Here is a 20291-nt window from a genome sequence, read left to right on the forward strand (position 1 = left end):
CATTCAGGCAGAGTGGTCAGGGTTCCCTGAGGCAGGCCATTATGTATGGACAGTATCCTTTTAGTCAACCAAAGCAATGGGGAAGCACAGGTTAAAGTAAAAGAAGCAGACCCATCATGGAGTCAGTTTTCCCTGCAATAGTTGGAGGAATCCTGCTTGCCTGTCTGCTTGCCACCCCGAGAGCTTTAAAACCATCAAGACATCTGTAGCACTTGGTTCTGATTCATCAGGTTGACCAGCAGCGCTCATGGATGTCACAGAAATGTTTTGCCTTATGTGCTGCAAGCAGATATCACATGACAGACCTCATTTTTGTCTTCGTGGCGTTCATTGCCAGTAATGCAGTGGCTTAATAAGGATGCAGAATGGATGAGTCAGCCGAATATAGCCTCTGCAGTTTCTTCTTGTTTCTGACTAGAGGAAGATCATTTTAGAGAAGCGGTGCTGACCTTTTTCAGATAGATTTTGTTACTGTAAACAGGAAGTTTTAGGTCATTTGCAGTGAGTTGCAGGAAGGATCCCGTAATTCTTATGGTCCTGCTTCCAGACTATTCCTTCTCACCCTCCATCTCCTGTAGGTAGTTTCCATGACTCTCTTTTCTTTCCCCTCTTTCCTCATTGCTCTCCTCCATTCCCATGGTTCTCCCATGCCTTCTCTAAGGATTCCTCTCAAGTTATTCCAGTAGCTTCTTGCAGAAATGATGACCCTCTGCCACCTACAAGGCCTACCATCAGAGGAGTCTTTCTTCTTGTGTCATCCTATTTTATTCTAGAATTGTGCTAATATTTTAAACAACATTTGAAAGTCACTCCCTAAAATTGTTTTTGTAGATAAACTTTGAATTTCTTTTTCTCCATTTTTAATAACTTGCTGTATTGGCAGATGCTGTTCAAGTTGGCGGAAGAACTGTTTCCTCAAATTCCTTCTCACCAGAGGCATTCGTTCTCCCTGTTGATGTAGAAAAGGTGAACATGGCTTCCTTCTTCTTTTTAAAACCACCAAGAGGGTTAACACTTTGGAGTATGCCTGTTCTGATTTCAGTTTGTAAACCGCACTGGAGGAGGCATGGCAAATGTTTCATTTCAACATTTGACTGGTAGGGTCTGACCTCAGCTGGGAAATTTTCCATGATTGATGAGTAATGTCTCCCATTGCAGCACCACCAATCTAGGATTTAATATCACAGGAAATTCAACTTGCATCATCTTTTGGTTGCAGTGGGCTAAATCTTCCACCTCTGGAAGATATGGGCTATTCTTGATGTAATGACCTATGATAACACAGTGAAATAAATACATGTCTATGCATTAACTTCACTTAAATATAACTTCTTGATTTTTCAATCTAATACACCCTCACTGGGGGGGAAAAAAACCAAGTTGATTATGCTTGTGAGAGTTTTAACTGATCATCTTTGCCTCTACAGGAAAATGCCCACTTTTACGTTGCAGATATGATTATATCAGTCATGGAGAAAATGAAGTGTAATATTCTAAGTCAGCAGCACACAGAGACCTGGAGTACAGAAGAGGCTGGCAGGTCACTTGGGAACAGTCAGGCAGACTTGGAAGGGACCTTTTATACCCACGTAAAGCAGGAATCTGGGTCTTCCACTTCGTCTGACAGTGGCTATGAAGGTGAGTGGGGGCAAATATGAGGAAGCTTTCTGCTGTATTCTCCCCACACACCTGTCAAACCCTGTCCTTCTGGAGTAACCTGATGATCCCCGCCATTTCTGCCACTTGGCTTGGAATTGGTCATCATTTACCACTCAGTTGTGAAATCCACGTGCTTTTTCTTAGGCTCCATCCTGCTCTTCCCCTTCCTCTGTCTTGTCACCCAGCATTCCTCTTCTTTACACTGGCTTCCTTCCCCACGTTGTCCTCTTTCATTCATCCTGGTAACAAGGAGTCCGTGATGCACTGGGTATCCGCAGATGTTGGGAATCCACAGGTAGGGCTTTGCCTGAAATACTTCATGTGTTGAATGGTTGACTGGAAGCTCATGTCTAGCTGAATTTTTTTTTAATATTAATATATTAAATAAAAATTTAAAATATTTCTACCACCCAGATAAAAAATTGATCTTTTATCAAGTATCACCCTTGTGACATTTGTGGTCATAGAGGTTACTTCATGAGGTAGAGCAGAGTTCAACAAATTGCAGCTTGATCCAGACAGTATTAAAAAGGCAAGCAAACAACTGCACAGTATCAGCACGCACCTCACATGGGGTGAGCGAGGCTTCCTGGAACTTTATCAGTTATATATATTTTATGCCTGTGCCAGGTTGCAAAGTAAATTGTATGTTACTGCTGATCATGATCAAAAGAGCATAAGAAACACAGAAGTGGGTGAAACTGCCCCCATTTAACCCAGGAGGAAACCAAAGCTGAGAAGCTGATATCCCCCAGCTAGAATGGTTTATCTGTGATCACATTTTTTCAGTGAGGGTGTTTCTTGAAGTAACAGCATGATTTGCAAAGTCTTTCCCTAGTTATTTGGCATTTAGGTGGCTTTCAATATTTTAACACTTCAAATGGATTTAAAAACTCCTTTGTGATCACAACCTTCCTTTTTCACTTTTCTTTCTCTCTGTGTAAAGACATTCTTAGGCTAATTCTCCAAACTGGTATTAGAGATAGAAAAGCATGAACGTATTTGTATTAGTGTCTTGGAGGTCCTGTAGTAAAATACTCAAATTGGGTGGCATAAGACAACACAAATGGATCCTTTCACAGTCATGGAGGTCACAGGTCGGCCATGGAATTGTCTGGAAGGTTGGTTCCTTCTAGAGGCTTTGAGGGAGAATTTGGTCCCTGCCTGTCTCCAGACTCCGGGCAGTCGCTGCTGCCCCTGGCTTGTAGAGCATCCCTCCAATCCTCCATGTTCACAGGATGTTTGGTCTCTGAGTATCCGTGTCTGTGTAAAAACTTCCGTCTTTTTACAACATCACTCACATTGGCTCTAGGACTCACCCTGATCCAGCGTGACCACAGCTTAACTTGATTACAAGGACCCTATTTCAGTATGAAGTCATGTTCACAGGTGCTGGGTAGGGGACATTTAAGGGAACATATTCAACCTAGTGGGCTCCCCAGGTGGCTCAGTGGTAAAGCATCTGCCTGCCAATGCAGGAGACACAGGAGACATGGGTTTGATACCTACTCCAGTTATTCTTGCCTGGGAAATCCCATGGTGGGCTGCAGTCCATGGAGTCACGAAGAGCTGGACACGACCGAGTGAGTGAGCACACACACTCAACCTAGTACAATGTTCACGTCACCTGTATTCTTTTCCTTACTGTGAACAACAACAACAAAAGATTGTTTCTCCCATCTCTCCCATTTGTTAAACTTGTGGAAATTTCCAAACTTCCATGGAAGGAGGTAGAATACTCCTATGGACCCCAATAGACTCATCAGTCTGTTTCACTTAATCTTGTGAACATAAGAACAACACAAAAATAGCTCCCTGCCCTTTTTATTTTAGTTGGAGGATAAGTACTTTACAATATTGAGATGGTTTTTGCCATGCATCAACATGAATCGGTCCTAGGCATACATGTGTTCCCGCCATGCTGAACTCCCCTCCCACCTCCCTCCTCACCCCCTGACCTTCCTAATTATTGCAGCTGAATTTTAAAATCCTTTTCAAGTCAACGCAGCCCTTTCATTCCTCCATTTCAATTTAGCCGGGTGTTGCAGGTTGGACAGTCTTTTTCTCTTCTTCCTTTCTTCCTCTAGGTTGTGTGTTACAGGTCAGCCCAGTGGTTGAAACACCTACTTTCTCAGAGGTGACAGAAGAGGACCGCAAATGTGACTTTGATGACTTCGTTATCGTAGGTGAGATTTGGAAACTCATGGGCCGTGACGGAGGCACCCTCCCCCACACACCTGATGACACGCATCACACACGGTACATGACAGTGTCATTCAGGCAAACCCCTCCCCAAATCAGACCGTGTCCCTGATATTAAAAAAAATACGATGTCTTGATATTAATCCCTCATCTCGTGTAGATTTGAATGCAAAAGCAGATACCATTAGGGTCTGATATCTGTTTGGCCCCCTCCATTATATTTTGGTGAAATTTCAGATGAGCATATTTTAAAATCCCATCTGTGGCCTCATAATAGCTGTTGTCTCACAACAGAAATGCAAAAGACCCTGAAGATCTCATCTTCAGGAGATCTTGAATAACTGGTCCTTTCTGAGATGTAGGCAGCTAGTTTTGTGTTCGTATCAAATTGACTGTGGTTAAGAGAAACAGACTAAAAGCCCTCCATTACCTTTTCTTCTATTTTCCCACAGAACTTGGAGATTTCAGCAATACCACAGAGCCCTGTGGATGTTCCTCCGACACCTCTAAGAGGTATCTCCCTCCCACTTTCATCAGCACACAGACCCCTGGGCCATCACACCAGGCCTCTGACATCTTGGGCTAAATTCAGCCAGTTCCAATGACAGGGATCACTGTTTAGAAATGAAACAATCACCACGAAAGTTCCTACAGTGCTTCTAGACTGTTTGAAAGACTTTTGTACACATTATCATTTAATCCTCATGGGTGGGATGGGCAGGGGTTTTTAAACCCAATTTTATGGGTGTAGAAACTGAGGTTCAGATGAGATGTACATCCAGACACCATGCTGTTAAATAGCAGTGGGGGAACTCGAACTTGCTTCCCAGTTCGCTCAGTGGAGAAGAATCCGCCTGCCAATGCAGGAGACATGGGTTTGATCCCTGGGTGGGGAAGATCCCCTGGAGAAGGAAATAGCAACCCACTCCAGTATTCTTGCCTGGGAAATCCCATGGACTGAGGAGCCTGCTGGGCTGCAGTCCATGGGGGCACAAAAGAGAGGGCTTGAACCCACATCTTCTGACTTTAAACCTGGTCCTCTTCTCACCACCCCCTTCCCACCTTGGTACCCTCAATAAACACCAGCTGCTCTGTGGAACGTGGAGGACTGTGTTAAGTGAGATAACCACTGGGGCGTGGTTGGCGCACACGTGGTCTGCTCTGTGTCACCTCCTCTGCTTTTTTCGAGGGGGGAGGGGAAATAGTTAAAAACCCACAGCAAAAGACCCTTAACACACTTCTTATGAAAATAATTTTCCACGTTTGCATCTCTTACATTGCAGTGTCATTCATGAGCCAAACTTCAATTCTGCTGAGCTAATAGCCAAAGAGTTATACCGCGTATTCAAGAAATGCTGGATGCTGGCAGAAGTTCATTATCAGCTGGCAGGCTCTCTCGATGCAGCTGGCTCCATAGTAAGTCTCAACAGAATTTGATCTTCAGTTCTTAAATTCTCATTTTGCCTGCTCTCCACATCAGAGGTTTCTGTGTTTCCTTGTATGGCGGCTGGGCGTTATGGGAGACTCGAAAGGACGAATCTGATGTTTATTGGGCGTTTGTAATGCACCAGGGCCTGTGCTCAGCAATTCATGCCTTAATCCTCACATATCTCCTGTGAGGTAGATGCTATTGTTAATTTAATTTAATTTTATTTATTTACTCATTTGGTTATGGCTGTGCTGGGTCTTTGTTGCTAGGCACGGGTTCTTCTCTAGTTGTGGTGAGCCGGGGCTAGTGCAAGGGCCTCTCATTGCAGTGGCGTCTCTTGTTGCAGCACATGGGCTCAGTATTACAGCTCACAGGCTTAGTTGCCCTGCGGCATGTGGAATCTTCCCGGACCAGGGATCAAACCCATGTGCCATGCATTGCCAGGTGGATTCTTAACCACTAGACCACCATGGCGGTTATTTTAAGTTTAAGGTGTTCGTTGCAGACCCTCAGCGGGGCTGGTCAGTGGTAGAGCAGGAGTTTAGCTCCCAGGCTGCCTCATTTGAAAGTCCAGGCTGGTCCCCGTGTGGAGCGCTCTACCCTCCAAACAGGCAGCTCAGTGTGGGCAGAGGATGGCGTGGCAGAGGCCGTCATCGGGTAGGAGAGAAAGCACACCAGAAGTGCAAGGGAGGCGGTATTCCACGTCATCAGGGGAACCTGGAAAGGCTGAATGGAGATCTCAGGACTTAAGCCAGGTATCAGGCCAGGCAGAACTGTAGCAGGTCAGATAGGAGTGTATGAAGGGCACTCTTGGCAAAGGAGCAGCTGGAGTAGAAGTGACTGGGAGGTGCCTGGTGCCTCTGGGTTTTGGTTCTTTTGGCTGAGTCATCTTAGTTCCCTGACCAGGGATCGAACCCACACCCCCTGCAGTAGAAGCACAGAGTCTTCACCACTGGACCACTGGGGAAGTCCCCGTGGTGTTTGTTGAGCAGAGTCATTTAATGTAGTTGGAGAACATGTTTGTGGGTAGTGGGGTATGTTTGGGGGATGGTTCATCTTAATCTTCCTGGGAAATAAGGCTCAAAAGTGGCCAAACTGTGGAGGATGTGGATGGTAATCAGAGAAGTCTTGATTTTAGATGCTAAGAGGAAAGTTTCATGGTCAGAGGTGGGGTCTGCACGTGTACAAGCTGGGCAGTGTCTGCAGAGAACAATTCCTGGAGAAGGGGATTCAGATCCACAGTGTCTGTCAGCTATTGACTAGGCAGGGTGAGGCTTCGGCTTCTGCAAGGCAGGAAGGCATTCCAGTTCACACTGACCTACTTACAGTAATTCGCAGTCTGGAAACAAAAGAACTAACTAAAAATACCGAGCAGAGTGATCTCAGCTGGGTGGCGTCTGAAGCAGTTCTCCTGCAGAGGGTTTTAGACACAGAGACGGCTCTGGCCAGGTTCTGTTATTCACTTAAAAGCCATTTTTATTTTTCAAGGTAAAGGTTAATGTTGGGAATACATCTGAACGTTCTTTTTATTTCAGTTCCTGAAATGTGCTTGTGTAAGTTGCTCCTGAATCCTCTTCTGGGTTATTTATGCAGGTTGTAAATGAAGAGCGGGTCCAGAAAGACTTTGAATCCAGCACAGAAGTCGTCCAGGAAATTAAACTGAAGTCGAGGATCAGAGGGACCGGAGACTGGGCACCCCCTAGGTTTCAAATCATATTTAATATTCATCCACCACTCAAGTAAGTCTAGGTTGCTGCTTGGACCACCAGTCCAGTTAAAACAAAAGTTGTGATGGGTTCCTTCTGTCTCTTCATGGAGATGGGTGAAGGCAAAAAATAAAACACCAAGGGACAAAGGAAAATTTGTTTTAGGAAAAAGAAACTTGGGCACGTTTTTCTGAGTTCGCGTTCTTGGCACCCCATTTATAGTGGGCTTTTGGTCTCTGTAAGTTTTGACACGTTGAGAACTTAACTATGTTTCCTTAACTATGAACATTACATAACAATTGAAAAGTAAACAGGCTCATATTAACCTTAAAAATATCATACAGTAATTTTAAGACTAGACCACTCTATTTTCCAGGGCAATGTGAAATAAAAAGTCAGTGAATGCATTTTTTTAAAGGAAAATTTCATCTTGAGGAGAGCTCTTATAGTTAAAAAATGTGACAGAATGCAAATGAAAACATCTCTGTTCTCTAAGAAGTAACAGAATTCTAAAAGACAAAGAAATAAGATGGTGCAAAAAGGATATAGATATACATATATAAATATATACAGTAATTTAAAGTAGTGCTGTGCTGAGTTGCTCAGTCATGTCTGACTCTTTGTGACCCCATGGACTGTAGCCTGCCAGGCTCCTCTGTCCATGGAATTTTCCAGGCAAGAATACTGGAGAGGGTTGCCATTTCCTCCTCCAGGGGATCTTCCTGACCCAGGGATGGAACCTGCATCTCCTGCATTGGCAGGTGGGTTCTTTACCACTGAGTCACCTGGGAATCCCATAATTTAAAGTAGTAGTTTAATTTGTTTATTCTGAGAGTATATGACATTGTAGACAAAAGGATATTTTAACCAAATGCATTCTTTTTCATTCCTCTTGGCTGGTATTTAATACAGTGTACAAACTGCAGAGAAGTTTACAAAGGGGCTGGCAATGGTCATTGCCTGTGCCCCACAGAGGTGCCTGATATTCTTTTTTCCTCTTGTGAGACTATGAGGAAGTTCTCTGGGGCTGCTTAGGGAGAAGAGCTCCCTCTCCAAGCCTTGGGCGGGGTCACTTCCCTTGACGTGGATTGTCTTTCCTCTGGGATTTTTCTGGGTTCTCTCTAAAGCACACATTTTTTTTTTTTTTACCACGCACACATATTTTTACCATGCATTTTTACCTTGGCCATTTTTGCTGACCTTAAACTGTATTAAAGTGTTACAACTTTCTCCATATTGCCAAATCCCATATGGAATTGCAACACTAACAGTTGAATAGCAAACACTTCAATATTCTATCTTTCACCAAAAATCTTTGACACCATTGTCTTACAATACCTCATATTCATCTAAATGTCCCTGGATCCGTTTGTAAACTTCCCAAGTAAGTTTGGGGATGGTGTCTTGTCCCCCTGAACCTCCTCCCATGTATTATATGCTTCTAGTTCTCTCAGGAGAGAGAACTCTGGGATGCCCCATGAGAAGTCTCTAAAGACTCTTTGGTGGAATGGTTATTTGTGATACTGATGTCTGCTTTGGTGGTAGCAAGAGCTTTTAAAAGACCCAGAGATTTCAACTGGAAAGCTCTGTTCTTGGGAAAGAAAAATTCTATTTCTTTCCCAAATGAAAAAATGATAAAATTAAGCCCTGAAGCTAAGAAGAACACCCTGATGTCAACTTCTTTTCCAATCAGTGAAAAATGCTCTGTTGGCCTTTTCTGAAAAATAACTGTTGTCATTTTCTGTCCTCAGGAGGGATCTCGTCGTAATAGCCCAAAATTTTTTCTGTGCTGGCTGTGGAACTCCAATAGAACCTAGTAAGTATGGATATTGGGTTGCTTACTTATTAGGCAATGACATTTTTACCTTAAAGCATAAATATTGGTATATTCATTTCTCTCAAGTGCATGCAAGACAATATATAGCAACAAATCTTTTGTTCAACAGTGATTTGATTAATAAGCATATGAATGAAATTTACATAATTTCATACCCGTACTCTTACATTTTTAAATATCATAAGTAAAAAAGCCCCCCAAATAACCAATTTTAGATTTCCTATTTATCTCTCTATACATCCAAAGAAAGTTGAGCAGTTTGCATCAGTATTTTTTTTAATGTTTTTTAATTGTCATGAAAGTCACATAATATAAAACATACTCTTGTTGTTCAGTCGCTAAGTCCTGTCCAGCTCTTAGCGACTCCATGGACTGCATTAATGCAATCTTCCCTGTCCTTCACTATCTCCCTGAGTTTGCTCAGATTCATGTCTATTGAGCCAGTGATGCTTTCTAACCATCTCATCTGCCACTCTCTTCTTTTACCTTCAATGTTTCCCAGCATCAGGGTCTTTTCCAATGAGTCAGCTCTTCATATCAGGTAGCCAAAGTATTGGAGCTTCAGCATCAGTCCTTCCAGTGAATAGTCAGGGTTGATCTCCTTGCTGTCCAAGGGACTCTCAAGAGTCTTCTACAACACCACAATTTGAAGGCATCAATTCTTCAGCTCTCAGCCTTCTTTATGGTCCAGCTCTCACATCCATACATCACTAGTCCATCCACATTAGTCATGTATGGATAAAACATACTATTTTAACCATATTTAACTGTATAGCTCAGTGGCACTAAGTATATTCACACTGTTGTGCAACTCTCACCATCATTCATCTCTCAAACTTTTTACCTTCCTAAACTGAAACTCTGTCCCCATTACACACTGTCCCCATTCCCTCTGCCCACCTCCTATGCCCCAGCCCCTGGCATCTACCAATGTACTTTCTGACTCTATGAATTTGACTTTTCTTGGTACCTCACATAAGTGCAATCAAATAGTATTTGTCTGCACCTAATGTATATTGTAAGCTGAAGCTGAAACTCCAATACTTGGGCCATCTGATGCAAAGAACTGACTCATTGGAAAAGACCCTGATGCTGGGAAAGATTGAAGGCAGGAGGAGAAGGGGACGACAGAGGATGAGATGGTTGAATGGCATCACCAACTCAATGGACATGAGTTTGAGCCAGCTCTAGGAGTTGGGAGTTGGTGAAGCACAGGGAAGCCTGGCATGCTGCAGTCCATGGGGTCACAAAGAGTTGGACGTGACTGAACTGAACTGAATATATATTGGAATATATATTTAAGGTTCACTTAATGTATGTCCTACAAATAGACTGTACCTTCTTTTTTGGGGATTGGAGATTGGCATTGACATATGTATACAACTATGAATAAAGTACATGACTAGTGAGAACCTAGTGTATAGCACAGAAAGGGGGGACATGCATTGTTTTTATGAGAGGTGCCCACGATGAGAAGTTGTTATTTCATAACACTGCCCTCTCTTTGGTGAAGAGGCCACTGTGACCTTCACTGTGACTGCCCATTACTTTCCGACTCTCATCTCCCAGCTCTTGCCCCATCGGGCATTGAGCTCAAGCCACGTGGCCTCCCTACTGGTCCTTGAAGGTGACAGGCTCACTCCTGACTCAGGAATTTGCATCTGTGCTTTTCTCTCCCTGGAATGTCCTCCCCTGGTCACGCCCTCCCTCCCCCCAACCAGGGTCAGTTCCCTTCCTTCCTTCCCATCTGCACTCTCAGGTCTTCCTTGGCTGCCCTATTGAAACTCCACCTCATCACCCTCTTGGCCACAAACACACACATACACTTGATATTCCCCTTCATTTTTGTTTTTATTCAAGTCCTTATCTCCCTAAAATACTCTATCTTATTGATTTTTCTTACTATTATCTGTCTCTCACTAGATTCTAAGTTCCATGAGGACAGATATGTGGCTTGTTTTATTTTAATTGACTGTTATTAAAGTATACTTGCTTTACAATCTTGTGTTACTTTCTGCTGTATGGCACAGTGAATCCGTTATATGTTTACATATGTCCCCTCTTTTTGAATTTCCTTCCCATTTAGGTCACCACAGAGCACTGAATAGAGTTCTCTGGGCTATACAATAGGTTCTCATTAGTTACCTATTATATACATATTATCAATATGTGGTCTGTGTTATCCATTGCTTTATCTCCTGCTCCTACAAGTATGCCTGGCACACAGTTGGGACTTGAAAGATATTTGTTAAATGATTGGATGGCTTACCTAGGACCTAACCAGACTCCTCTGATAAAGTTTGAGGGAGTGGCCTGAGGGCCTAGAAAATCAGGTTTCACCCAATCAGAAAGGCGAGTTGCCCACTTGAGAGTGGGAATCACTTAGTTTGCTGTGAGAGCATCCATAGGTCTGACCTGTGGAAGCCTAGGAAGAAAAGATTTGCTGGAAAGGGTTCCCTTGGCCTTTGATAGGCATTCTGGGATGGAGTAAGACTTTGAGCATCTCCACCTCAAGAAATAAAAACAAGAAGCATAAGTCCATCTGAACTTCCTTCTACCATGCCTGCCGTGGTAGAATCATAGTGCCTGCCATGCATCACAGTTGGAAGTGATTTTCTTTCAATGATTCATCCTCCCAGCTAAAGTCTAATGGGGACCATATCTCTCTGGTTAACCACTGTATCCTGGTGCCTCAGTAAATATTAAATGTATGAGTTTGAAACTGTGAAGCTGTGTGACTATGATTCCACCAACTTTTAAAGTACCTCCCGGAGTTGGTTCAGATGTGAAGATGTAGGTGTGCGATGTTGATTGGAATGTGGTCCTTCCCTCTTGGAGCTTGCTGACAGGATGTCATCAGCCAAGTAAATAACTGGGTGATACTTTAAATGAAAGAGAAAGTCAAGAATGCTATGGTTTTTATAGCCAGGGAACTTAATCCAGGCTTATTGGCTTGGGAGTGAAAAGTTGCCTAAGGAAGTGACTGTCCCCAAAGGAGTGTGTGTGTGTGTGTGTGTGTGTGTGTGTGTGTGTGTGTAAGTGACTGTCCCCAAAGGGGAGTGTGTGTGTGTGTGTGTGTGTGTGTGTGTGTAGGGGATGGGGGTCACCATATATGTTTTTCAGATCTTTACTGGTTATGTTTTCTCTTCCCATGTATTTCCATCCTTTGTGCATTTTTCTGTTGTTTTTTCCTCATGGATTTATCCAGGAACTCTTTTAGGGTACTACTTTCCGATAGCATACATAAAGTGCGTTATCATTTACAAAGCATTTTTCATACCTGTGGTATCACAGAATCCAATTCTGGGCTGTTTTGGTGGCTTCAGGACAATTAGCCTGAAGAGATTAGGGCTTGTCAGAGTCTTCCTGCCAAGTAGGAGGTTGGGTCTGCACTCCCACCAAATCCCCAGACCTTGAATCTCATGTTCTGTTGGCCCCGTGTCAGTTTAAAGGCCCATCTTCCAAATCCAGGAGTGCTGGGGGGAGGGTTCTGTTTTCCAACATCCGTTCCACAAAAGTGAAGCTCATGACCCTCCATGACTCAGGGCCTCCAGTGTCTGCTGTTCTCCCCAGAATGGCTTCAGCAGCATGAGGACAGCCATCTTGAGTCTTGACCTTGGGCCAGCGTTGGAGGCGAGGGCGAGGCGCGGGTGGGTTTCTGGCCTCAGGTGACCTGGTGCTCATCGTCCATTGCACCCCGGCAGAGTTCGTGAAGCGGCTCCGGTACTGCGAATACCTGGGGAAGTACTTCTGCGACTGCTGCCACTCCTACTCGGAGTCCTGCATTCCCGCCCGGATCCTCAGGATGTGGGACTTCCGGAAGTACTACGTCAGCAACTTCTCCAAATGCCTGCTGGACCACATATGGCACGAGCCCATCTTCAACCTGCTGCACGTCAGCCACGGCTTGTACACCAGGGCCAAGGAACTGGAGAGAGTGAGGGTGAGCAGCCACCTTTCCTGGGGGAGGGAGTCCAGCGGCCAAAAGGGCCCTGCGGCAGTAAGTGGACGTCTCCCCCAGCTCCGGGGATTCAGACAGACCCTTTAAGGGGCGGACTTACCATCTAGCAGCTGGAGCTTATGCTTCAGAGACCTTCTCCTGCTTAGGCTCTTTTCAAAGCCCGTGCCCAAGTCTTACCTTTATGCCTAGTTTTGTTTGTACCTAGCTTTTGAATTTTATTATCTTTTAAATGGGGCTTCCCTGCTAGCTCAGTCAGTAATGAATCTGCCTGCATTCCTGGAGATCAGGTTAGATCCCTGGGTCGAGAAGATCCCCTGGAGAAGGAAATGTCAACCCCGCTCCAGGATTCTTTCCTGGAAAATCCCAGGGACAGAGGAGCCTAGTGGGCTACAGTCCATGGGGATGCAAGAATCGGACACAACTTAGCAACTCAACCACCACCATCTTTCAAAGAAAAATTGTATGTGTTTAAGGGGTACTACCTGATGACTTGATGTATATATATACACAGTGAAATGATTGATAGTCAAGCTAATTAAGATATCCATCCCCTCACAGGGTTACCTGTCTGTGTATGTGATGAGAACACCTGAAACTTAATCTCCTAACAAATTTCCAGTTTTTAATACAGTCTCATGAATTATAGTCATCATGCTGTACATGAGATCTCTAGACTTATCCTTGTTGTTTAGTTGCTAAGTCGTGTCCAACTCCTTCGCAACCCCATGGTCTTATCCTAGGTAACTGTAACTCTGTGTCCTGGACCAATTATCTCCCCATTTCCCCACCTTCTCAGTCCAGGATCCACCCTTATAGTCTGTGCTTTTATGTACTTGACTTTTTTAGATTCCCTGTATAAATGAGATCAGGCAGTTTTTGTCTTTCTGTGTCAGACTTCACTCACTTGGCATAATGTCCTCCAGGTACATCCATGGTGTCTCCAATCACAGAATCTCCTTCTTTTGTACATAGTTTGGTGTTTTTTAAAAAGAAGGCCCCCGACATTGTGTAAGCTTTAGACTCCCCAAGACCTGGGTCCTTCCTGGGCCCTCTGTAGATCTCTGGACTCAGTCATGGGCCCCTTTATAGACTGTGCATTATATGCTTTATATATATATGCACAGTCGATATGCTTTAGAGACTGTGCATTTCAAAGGCTTATTGTCTAGAGTTGTAGCGTTTCAAGGTTAGAACTAACATTTAATTTTGACTTATGCATGTCCAGTGTTACTAATCACATTACACTCCCCCCCCCCCCACCCCGTTTGGTTTCTCACATTAGGAAATCCAGGAGCAGCTGTTTCATATCAAGAGGCTGTTGAAGACCTGCAGGTTTGCTGAAAGGTACTGCTGCGGGCTGGGCTGGGCGGGGCTATAAATGGGAGGTCTGATAACCTCCACACTCTTTGTGGTCCGTCTCCACCAGTGCAGAGTGACCGTCTCATGCCTCTCCTTGGCTATGTAGACACTCTCTTGAATGTTGCTAAACGTTCTTACTCACTACCAGGGAATTTAACACGTTAAGAAGAATGGACCAGTATAAGTATAAAACAACCCTAGCCAGTGGACTTTTTTATTATTTTGAAAAAAAAAAAAAAAGAAAGAAAGTGAAAGTCGTTCAGTTGTATCCAACTTTTGTGACCCCATGGACTGTAGCCCACTAGGCTCCTTTGTCCATGGAATTCTCCAGGCCAGCATACTGGAGTGGGTAGCCTTTCCCTTCTCCAGGGGATTTAAGTTGTGATAAAATACACATAATATAAATTTACCATCCTAACCCTTTATAAGTGTACAGTTAAGCGGTTAGGTACATTCATGTTGGTAGGCAACCACCATCACCATCCATCCACAGAGCTCTTTTCATTTTGTAAAACAGAAACTACCCACAGTAGTTCTCCACCCTCTGTTCCAGCCTGTGGGAACCACCATTCTCTGTTCTGTCTCTATGATTTTGACTATTCTAAGTACCTCATATGAGTGGAATCACAGTGTTTATTGTTTTGTGCCTGGGGTCTCATGTAGCATCATGTCTTCAAGCTTCACGCACACTGTGGCCCGTGTCAGGATTTCCTTTGAAAGGCGGAGTGATGTTGAATATTCATACATTGTCTGTATATTCCATTTTTGTTGATTGATCCGTCCATCTTGGGTTGCTTTGTTTTGGTTTTTGTGACTAGGGCTGCTGTGTTCATGGGTGTACCACTGCCTTTTGAAACACTATGATAAAGAGGCATGCCAACTTTTATTGGCTGTATAATAGTTTTCTGTACTATGATGTGATATTCATTTAAGTATTGTCCTATTACTGAACACCTAATACATTTTAAATATCTTTTGTTATCCAAAAAAAAAAAAAAAAATCACACCCAAACAGCTTCAGTGAATCTCTGACCACGTCCATAGGTATGTCCTGAGGATGAACTTTTGGAGGCCGTGGCCATAAAGGCACAGGCGTGAATTCATTTAGCAGAGATATTTTTAAGAGGAGGAAAAGTAGCTCACTCAAGGAGTTAGGGTTATTTGTTATAATAGCTGAGATCATAGTGTTAGTCTCTCAGTTGTGTCCAACTCTTTGTGTCCCCAGGGTGGGTCCATGGGAGTCTCCAGGCAAGAATACTGGAATGGTTGCCATTCCCTTCTCCAGGGGATCTTTCCAACTCTGGGATTGAATCAGGGTCTCCTGCATTGCAGGTAGATTCTTTAGCATCTGAGCTACCAGTTGGGATTATAGGTTTTTAAAAAATTTTGTTCTCTTTTAAAGCTGCTTTCTGTTTCTGATCTTTATTTAATGATGCACTACTTCTGAATTACATTTCTTGGGGAGGAGTTTGTCCTTTATAATCATATGGCCTTGAGCTCTACCTCCTGGCTTTGGGGTGAAAAATTAGTTTCTTCTCAGGGCCTCAGTTTTCTTTGTAACATGTAATAACATCCACAGTTCTTACCATCTGCAAAAATGTCTTGAATATCCACTCTGTGCTTCAGATGAAAAAGCCACAGGACACATGTTCAGAGAAAGTCTGGGGAGGAAGTCAGCACAGAGAGATCTTTGCCAAAGATTTGCCTGTCACTGGTGCACGTGCTCCTGAGGGCATGGGGGAGGGCAGCACATATTTTTTAAGGGACAAGGTGGGGATGCAGGCAGACAAGGCTTCCTAGGGACAGAGCCAGAGCTTGAAGAGCAAGTCAGAGCAAAAACGAGGGTTCAGGGGCCCTCCGGCCGAGAAAATAGTGTGAGCCAGGACCACCTGTAGCTGGGCAGAGAATTAACCTGGGTTCAGCAGCAGTATCCCTAGAGCATCAAGTTCAGTGTAGGCTTGGGAATGCAGTGCATGGTGATGCTGTAACTGACATAGGGGGTTCAGAAAGATACCGGAGGGCTCGGGGAAGATGACATACAGTTCTGAATGCCCTTGGGACATCCAAGGGCCTTTAAGCAGCCTGCCCTTGTGGTTGTTGCTTAGTTGTGTCCGATTCCTTGTGGGACTGCAGCCCGCAAGGCTCCTCTGTCCATGAGATTTCCCAGGCAGGAATACTCGAGTGGGTTGCCATTTCCTTCTCCAGGGGATCTTCCCGACTCAGTTGGATGCTTGTGTCTTAATATCGGTGCTGGACCTGAGGTTTGGGAGTCATAGCATCAATAACTCTTCTTGAGAGCTCTATCAGTCACACTGATGGACTTGAAATTGAGCTGGAGTTGAAGAAAGTGGTCATTATTATCTCAGTACGTGTTGTCAAGACTCAAAAACCAAATTTTAAGTTTTCTTTCACTCAAAGTGTACATGGGCAGCTGTCAAGGACACTTTTCTCATTCAGCTTTTTGAAATCATTATTTACAGAATTTTAAGTTCCTGGCTTCCAAGCAAAACTTGCAAAATGTAAAGTAGGGAGTTAAGTTGTTCCTGGGGCTATTTTTTTTTTTTCAAGTTGAGTTGAAAAATTTCAGTTTTGAGAGACAGGAAAAAACAAACCCTTCTCCCCAGTCCCTGGTTCCTGCCCCGACCTGTGTGGGTGGGTTTCTGATTTCCTCTGGTTTTCTCTCCGGAAGCACTTTAAAGGAATTTGAGCAGCTGCCGGGACACTTGACGGAGGCGCTCCACTTGTTCTCCCTGGAGGACATGGTCAAGGTCAAGAAAGGGCTGCTGGCGCCCTTGCTCAAGGACATTCTGAAAGCTTCCCTCGAGCACGTGGCCAGCTGTGAGGTGAGATCTGCTTGCCCCAGCGGGTGTATCCCTGAGCTGTCCTTTCTGCGGCTGATCCTGGGTGGGCTGTTTTGCACTTAGCTGCTTTACCCTCACAAACTGAGGAAAGTGCCAGCAACACTTTTCATTGCCATAGTTTAGTCACTAAGTCGTGTCCGACTCTTTGCGACCTCATGGACTGTAGCCCACCAGGCTCCTCTGTCCATGCGATTTTCCAGGCAAGAATACTAGAATGGGTTGCCATTTCCTTCTCCAGGGGATCTTCCCAGTCCATGGATTGAACCCACGTCTCCTGCATTAGCAGGTGGGTTCTTTACCACTGAGCCCCCAGGGAAGCCCCTGCACTACTTAGATGAGTGAAGTGAGGTTCAGAGCTGTTCAGTACCAGACCAAGAGTGTCCTGCTGGTATGCAAGCCTGGGCCAAGCAACTGGTTGTCTGAGCACCCAGCCTGGCGTGTGGCCTCCCTCCATTCTCGTCTGCTCTGATGTGCCAAGTGCAGCCGCATAGACTCAGGATCCAGTGGGACAGGAGCTCTATGTGTTCACGGACTGATGAATTGCAGGGGAGCTCCCAGAAATAAAATGAGATCATTTAAGAACAAATGTTTAAAATCATGATCTTTCTCTGGTGCCTCAAACTACCCTGATGCAGTTGTCCGGACAAAATGGACGCACATTTATTGCTCTGACCCATCCACTGTGGCAGGAGGTAGTATTCTGTTCCTTCTAGAGGCTGGAGTCACAGACACCTAAAAAATGATGTTTTTGTAACTGTATCATTAGAACTCTTGCATAGTGAGAGGAGTTTACCGTCTTGGCTTATAGAATACCAAACTGAAATTTTTCTTTCATCTGACATAGACAGGTTTTTAAATTGTTACTTGTATCCATGACATTCAGTGGCCTTCTGCAAATATGATCTGTTGCTTAGGCCTATCTTTTGTCCTGTGCAGAACGTTTCATTTTGACTTCTATGAAAATTGCAGTTCACAGATTTATATAAACCTTGTAAATGCAGAAACTTGTTACTTCCACAACCAATTGAGGGGATTTTAGAATAACAAATTTTAATATCTGGGGTGGAGGACTGTGGAAATCTGGTGTTTATAGAGTTCTGTGAAAGTGGAACTCAGTTTCTCCATCAGGAGAAATGTTACCCATGAAGACTCTAACTTTTGACTCCTATTCTTACAGCTATGTCAAGGAAAGGGCTTCATTTGTGAATTTTGCCGGAGTACATCTGTCATTTTCCCATTTCAGACTGCAACGTGTAGAAGATGTTCAGGTATCTTAATACCATAATACCGTACGCTTAATAGCTGTATAATAACATAAGTGCAAAGTTTGTTAACTTAAGCAGAAAATTAACTTAAGCTTGAAACTGAAAGTCGCTCAGTCGTGTCCAACTCTTTGGGACCCCATTGAACTCAGGTCTCCTGCATTGCAGGCGGAGTCTTTACCAACTGAGCTATCAAGCTTAATAACAGCTTAATAACTAAAGCATAGCGTTATTTCCTTAAGGTAGAATGATGCTAGTGTGTGCTTCTCTGTTGAATTGGAGCTGGTAAAATTTGGGGTGCACAGGGAGGAGGTGTGAGTGGGGCAGGGATAAAGGATGATGTCTCAGGGAACAGAGTTCAGAGATAGGAGGTGGCCCTGCTTGACCTGTCCCCCAGTTCTTCTGCATCAGGGCAAGTTACAGCTGCACCTGTTTTGTAATTGAACAGTCAACCCCAAGTGCACTGCAGGGGTCCCCAACCTCTGGGATCTAATGCCTGATGATCTGAGGTGGAGCTGACGTAATAATAATAGAAATAAAATGCACAAAAAATGTAATGCATTTGAATCATCCAAAAACCATCCCCCACCCTGACCCATGGAAAAATTATCTTCCACAAAACTGGTCCCTGGTGCCAAAAGTTAGCGAACCGCTGCCCTGGGGTTTGTTCTCAGGCTCCACACCCACGAGGGTATGAAGGCAGCAGGACTGGGCCAAGGAAGAAGTTGAAAATGGTATGGTTGCCATGAAGGGTCAGTGCATCTCTCAGGGAACTCTAGAGCTGGGGTGGATTTTCAGCATTTTCCCAAATTAGGGACAGAGAGCCAGCCAGGCCTTTAAACCTCATATTGACCAGTCACTGGATATGGCCTGGGACCAGCAAGGGGGCATAACCTTGATAGAGGCAGCTCTCTTTAGTTAGGGTCATTTCTAGAGAAGGGATGTCACCTCCTGAGCCATCAGCCACCAGCTCTCCCGGCACCCATGGTGGATGGTCTTTGAGCGGATCTGGGAGGCACTGCAGTCCACTACCCAGGCTCTCTCGGCTCGTTTCACTGGTCCTCATGGTCTTGCTGTTGTTTTTGTTTAGTTGCTAAGTTATGTCTGAGTCTTTGTGATGTCATGGACTGTAGCCTACCTCTGTCTATGGGATTTCCCAGGCAAGACTATGGAGCAGGTTGCCATTTCCTTCTTCAGGGTATCTTCCCGACCCAGGGATGGAACCTGTGTCTCTTGCATTGGCAAGTGGATTCTTTACCACTGACCTACCAGGGAGGCCCATCCTCATGATCTACTGGGGACAAATCCTCTTGTCTTCAAGAGACCTCTTGGCTTTAGGTCCTCTCTCCCCAGGCTGGGGATGAGTGTCTGTTACATATTTGAGAAACCAGCTACCCATTTGCTGACGGCTCTCCTCCTTGCTTGCAGTGTGCAGAGCTTGCTTTCACAAGCAGTGCTTCCAGTCCTCCAAGTGCCCCCGGTGTGCGAGGATCACAGCGAGGAGAAGACTTCTGGAAAGCCTACCCTCTGCAGCGACGTGATGTACTTGACTGTAGCGAGAAAGACCATGCAACATGCCTTACGATCACATCGCTTGTGTCTCCTGTTGATAACATTGTTTGACTATTGTCTATTAAGAAAAAAGATGACCAATATTCTCTTTATTATATATATTTAATATTTTTGGAGACTGTGGATTCTTTGTTATTAGGAGTAGAGTTGTTACTGGTGCCAAAGAATGATCAAACTACCGCACAATTGCACTCATCTCACATGCTAGTGAAGTAATGCTCAAAATTCTCCAAGCCAGGCTTCAGCAATACGTGAACCATGGACCATGAATGTTTCACGCATGGACCAGATGTTCAAGCTGGTTTTAGAAAAGGCAGAGGAACCAGAGATCAAATTGACAACATCTGTTGGATTATTGAAAAAGCAAGAGAGTTCCAGAAAAACATCTATTTCTGCTTTATTGACTATGCCAAAGCCTTGGACTCTGTGGTTCACAATAAACT

The 20291-nt window shown here is 44.3% G+C and overlaps 1 protein-coding gene across 7 annotated transcripts in view; it reads left to right on the top strand.

The window, feature by feature from the left end:
- The window catches only part of RUBCNL (rubicon like autophagy enhancer), a 39280-nt gene extending 19193 nt beyond the window's left edge, over positions 1–20087 (top strand). For 5 of the 7 annotated variants that reach the window (XM_044926808.2, XM_006072559.4, XM_006072560.4 and 2 more), the window contains exons 3-14: positions 884–966; positions 1428–1638; positions 3747–3845; positions 4314–4374; positions 5145–5277; positions 6884–7029; positions 8748–8812; positions 12538–12776; positions 14077–14138; positions 16843–16996; positions 18192–18282; positions 19705–20087. In XM_044926808.2, the coding sequence (XP_044782743.1) occupies positions 884–966; positions 1428–1638; positions 3747–3845; positions 4314–4374; positions 5145–5277; positions 6884–7029; positions 8748–8812; positions 12538–12776; positions 14077–14138; positions 16843–16996; positions 18192–18282; positions 19705–19817 (1457 nt within the window). In that variant the 3' untranslated portion in view covers positions 19818–20087. The remainder of the gene's footprint in view (positions 1–883; positions 967–1427; positions 1639–3746; positions 3846–4313; positions 4375–5144; positions 5278–6883; positions 7030–8747; positions 8813–12537; positions 12777–14076; positions 14139–16842; positions 16997–18191; positions 18283–19704) is intronic. The other 2 variants (XM_025263002.3, XM_025263003.3) reach the window with 2 other exon arrangements.
- Positions 20088–20291: the final 204 nt, after the last annotated feature.

This window comes from Bubalus bubalis, chromosome 13 (assembly GCF_019923935.1).
Source record: "Bubalus bubalis isolate 160015118507 breed Murrah chromosome 13, NDDB_SH_1, whole genome shotgun sequence".
NCBI lineage: Eukaryota > Metazoa > Chordata > Mammalia > Artiodactyla > Bovidae > Bubalus > Bubalus bubalis.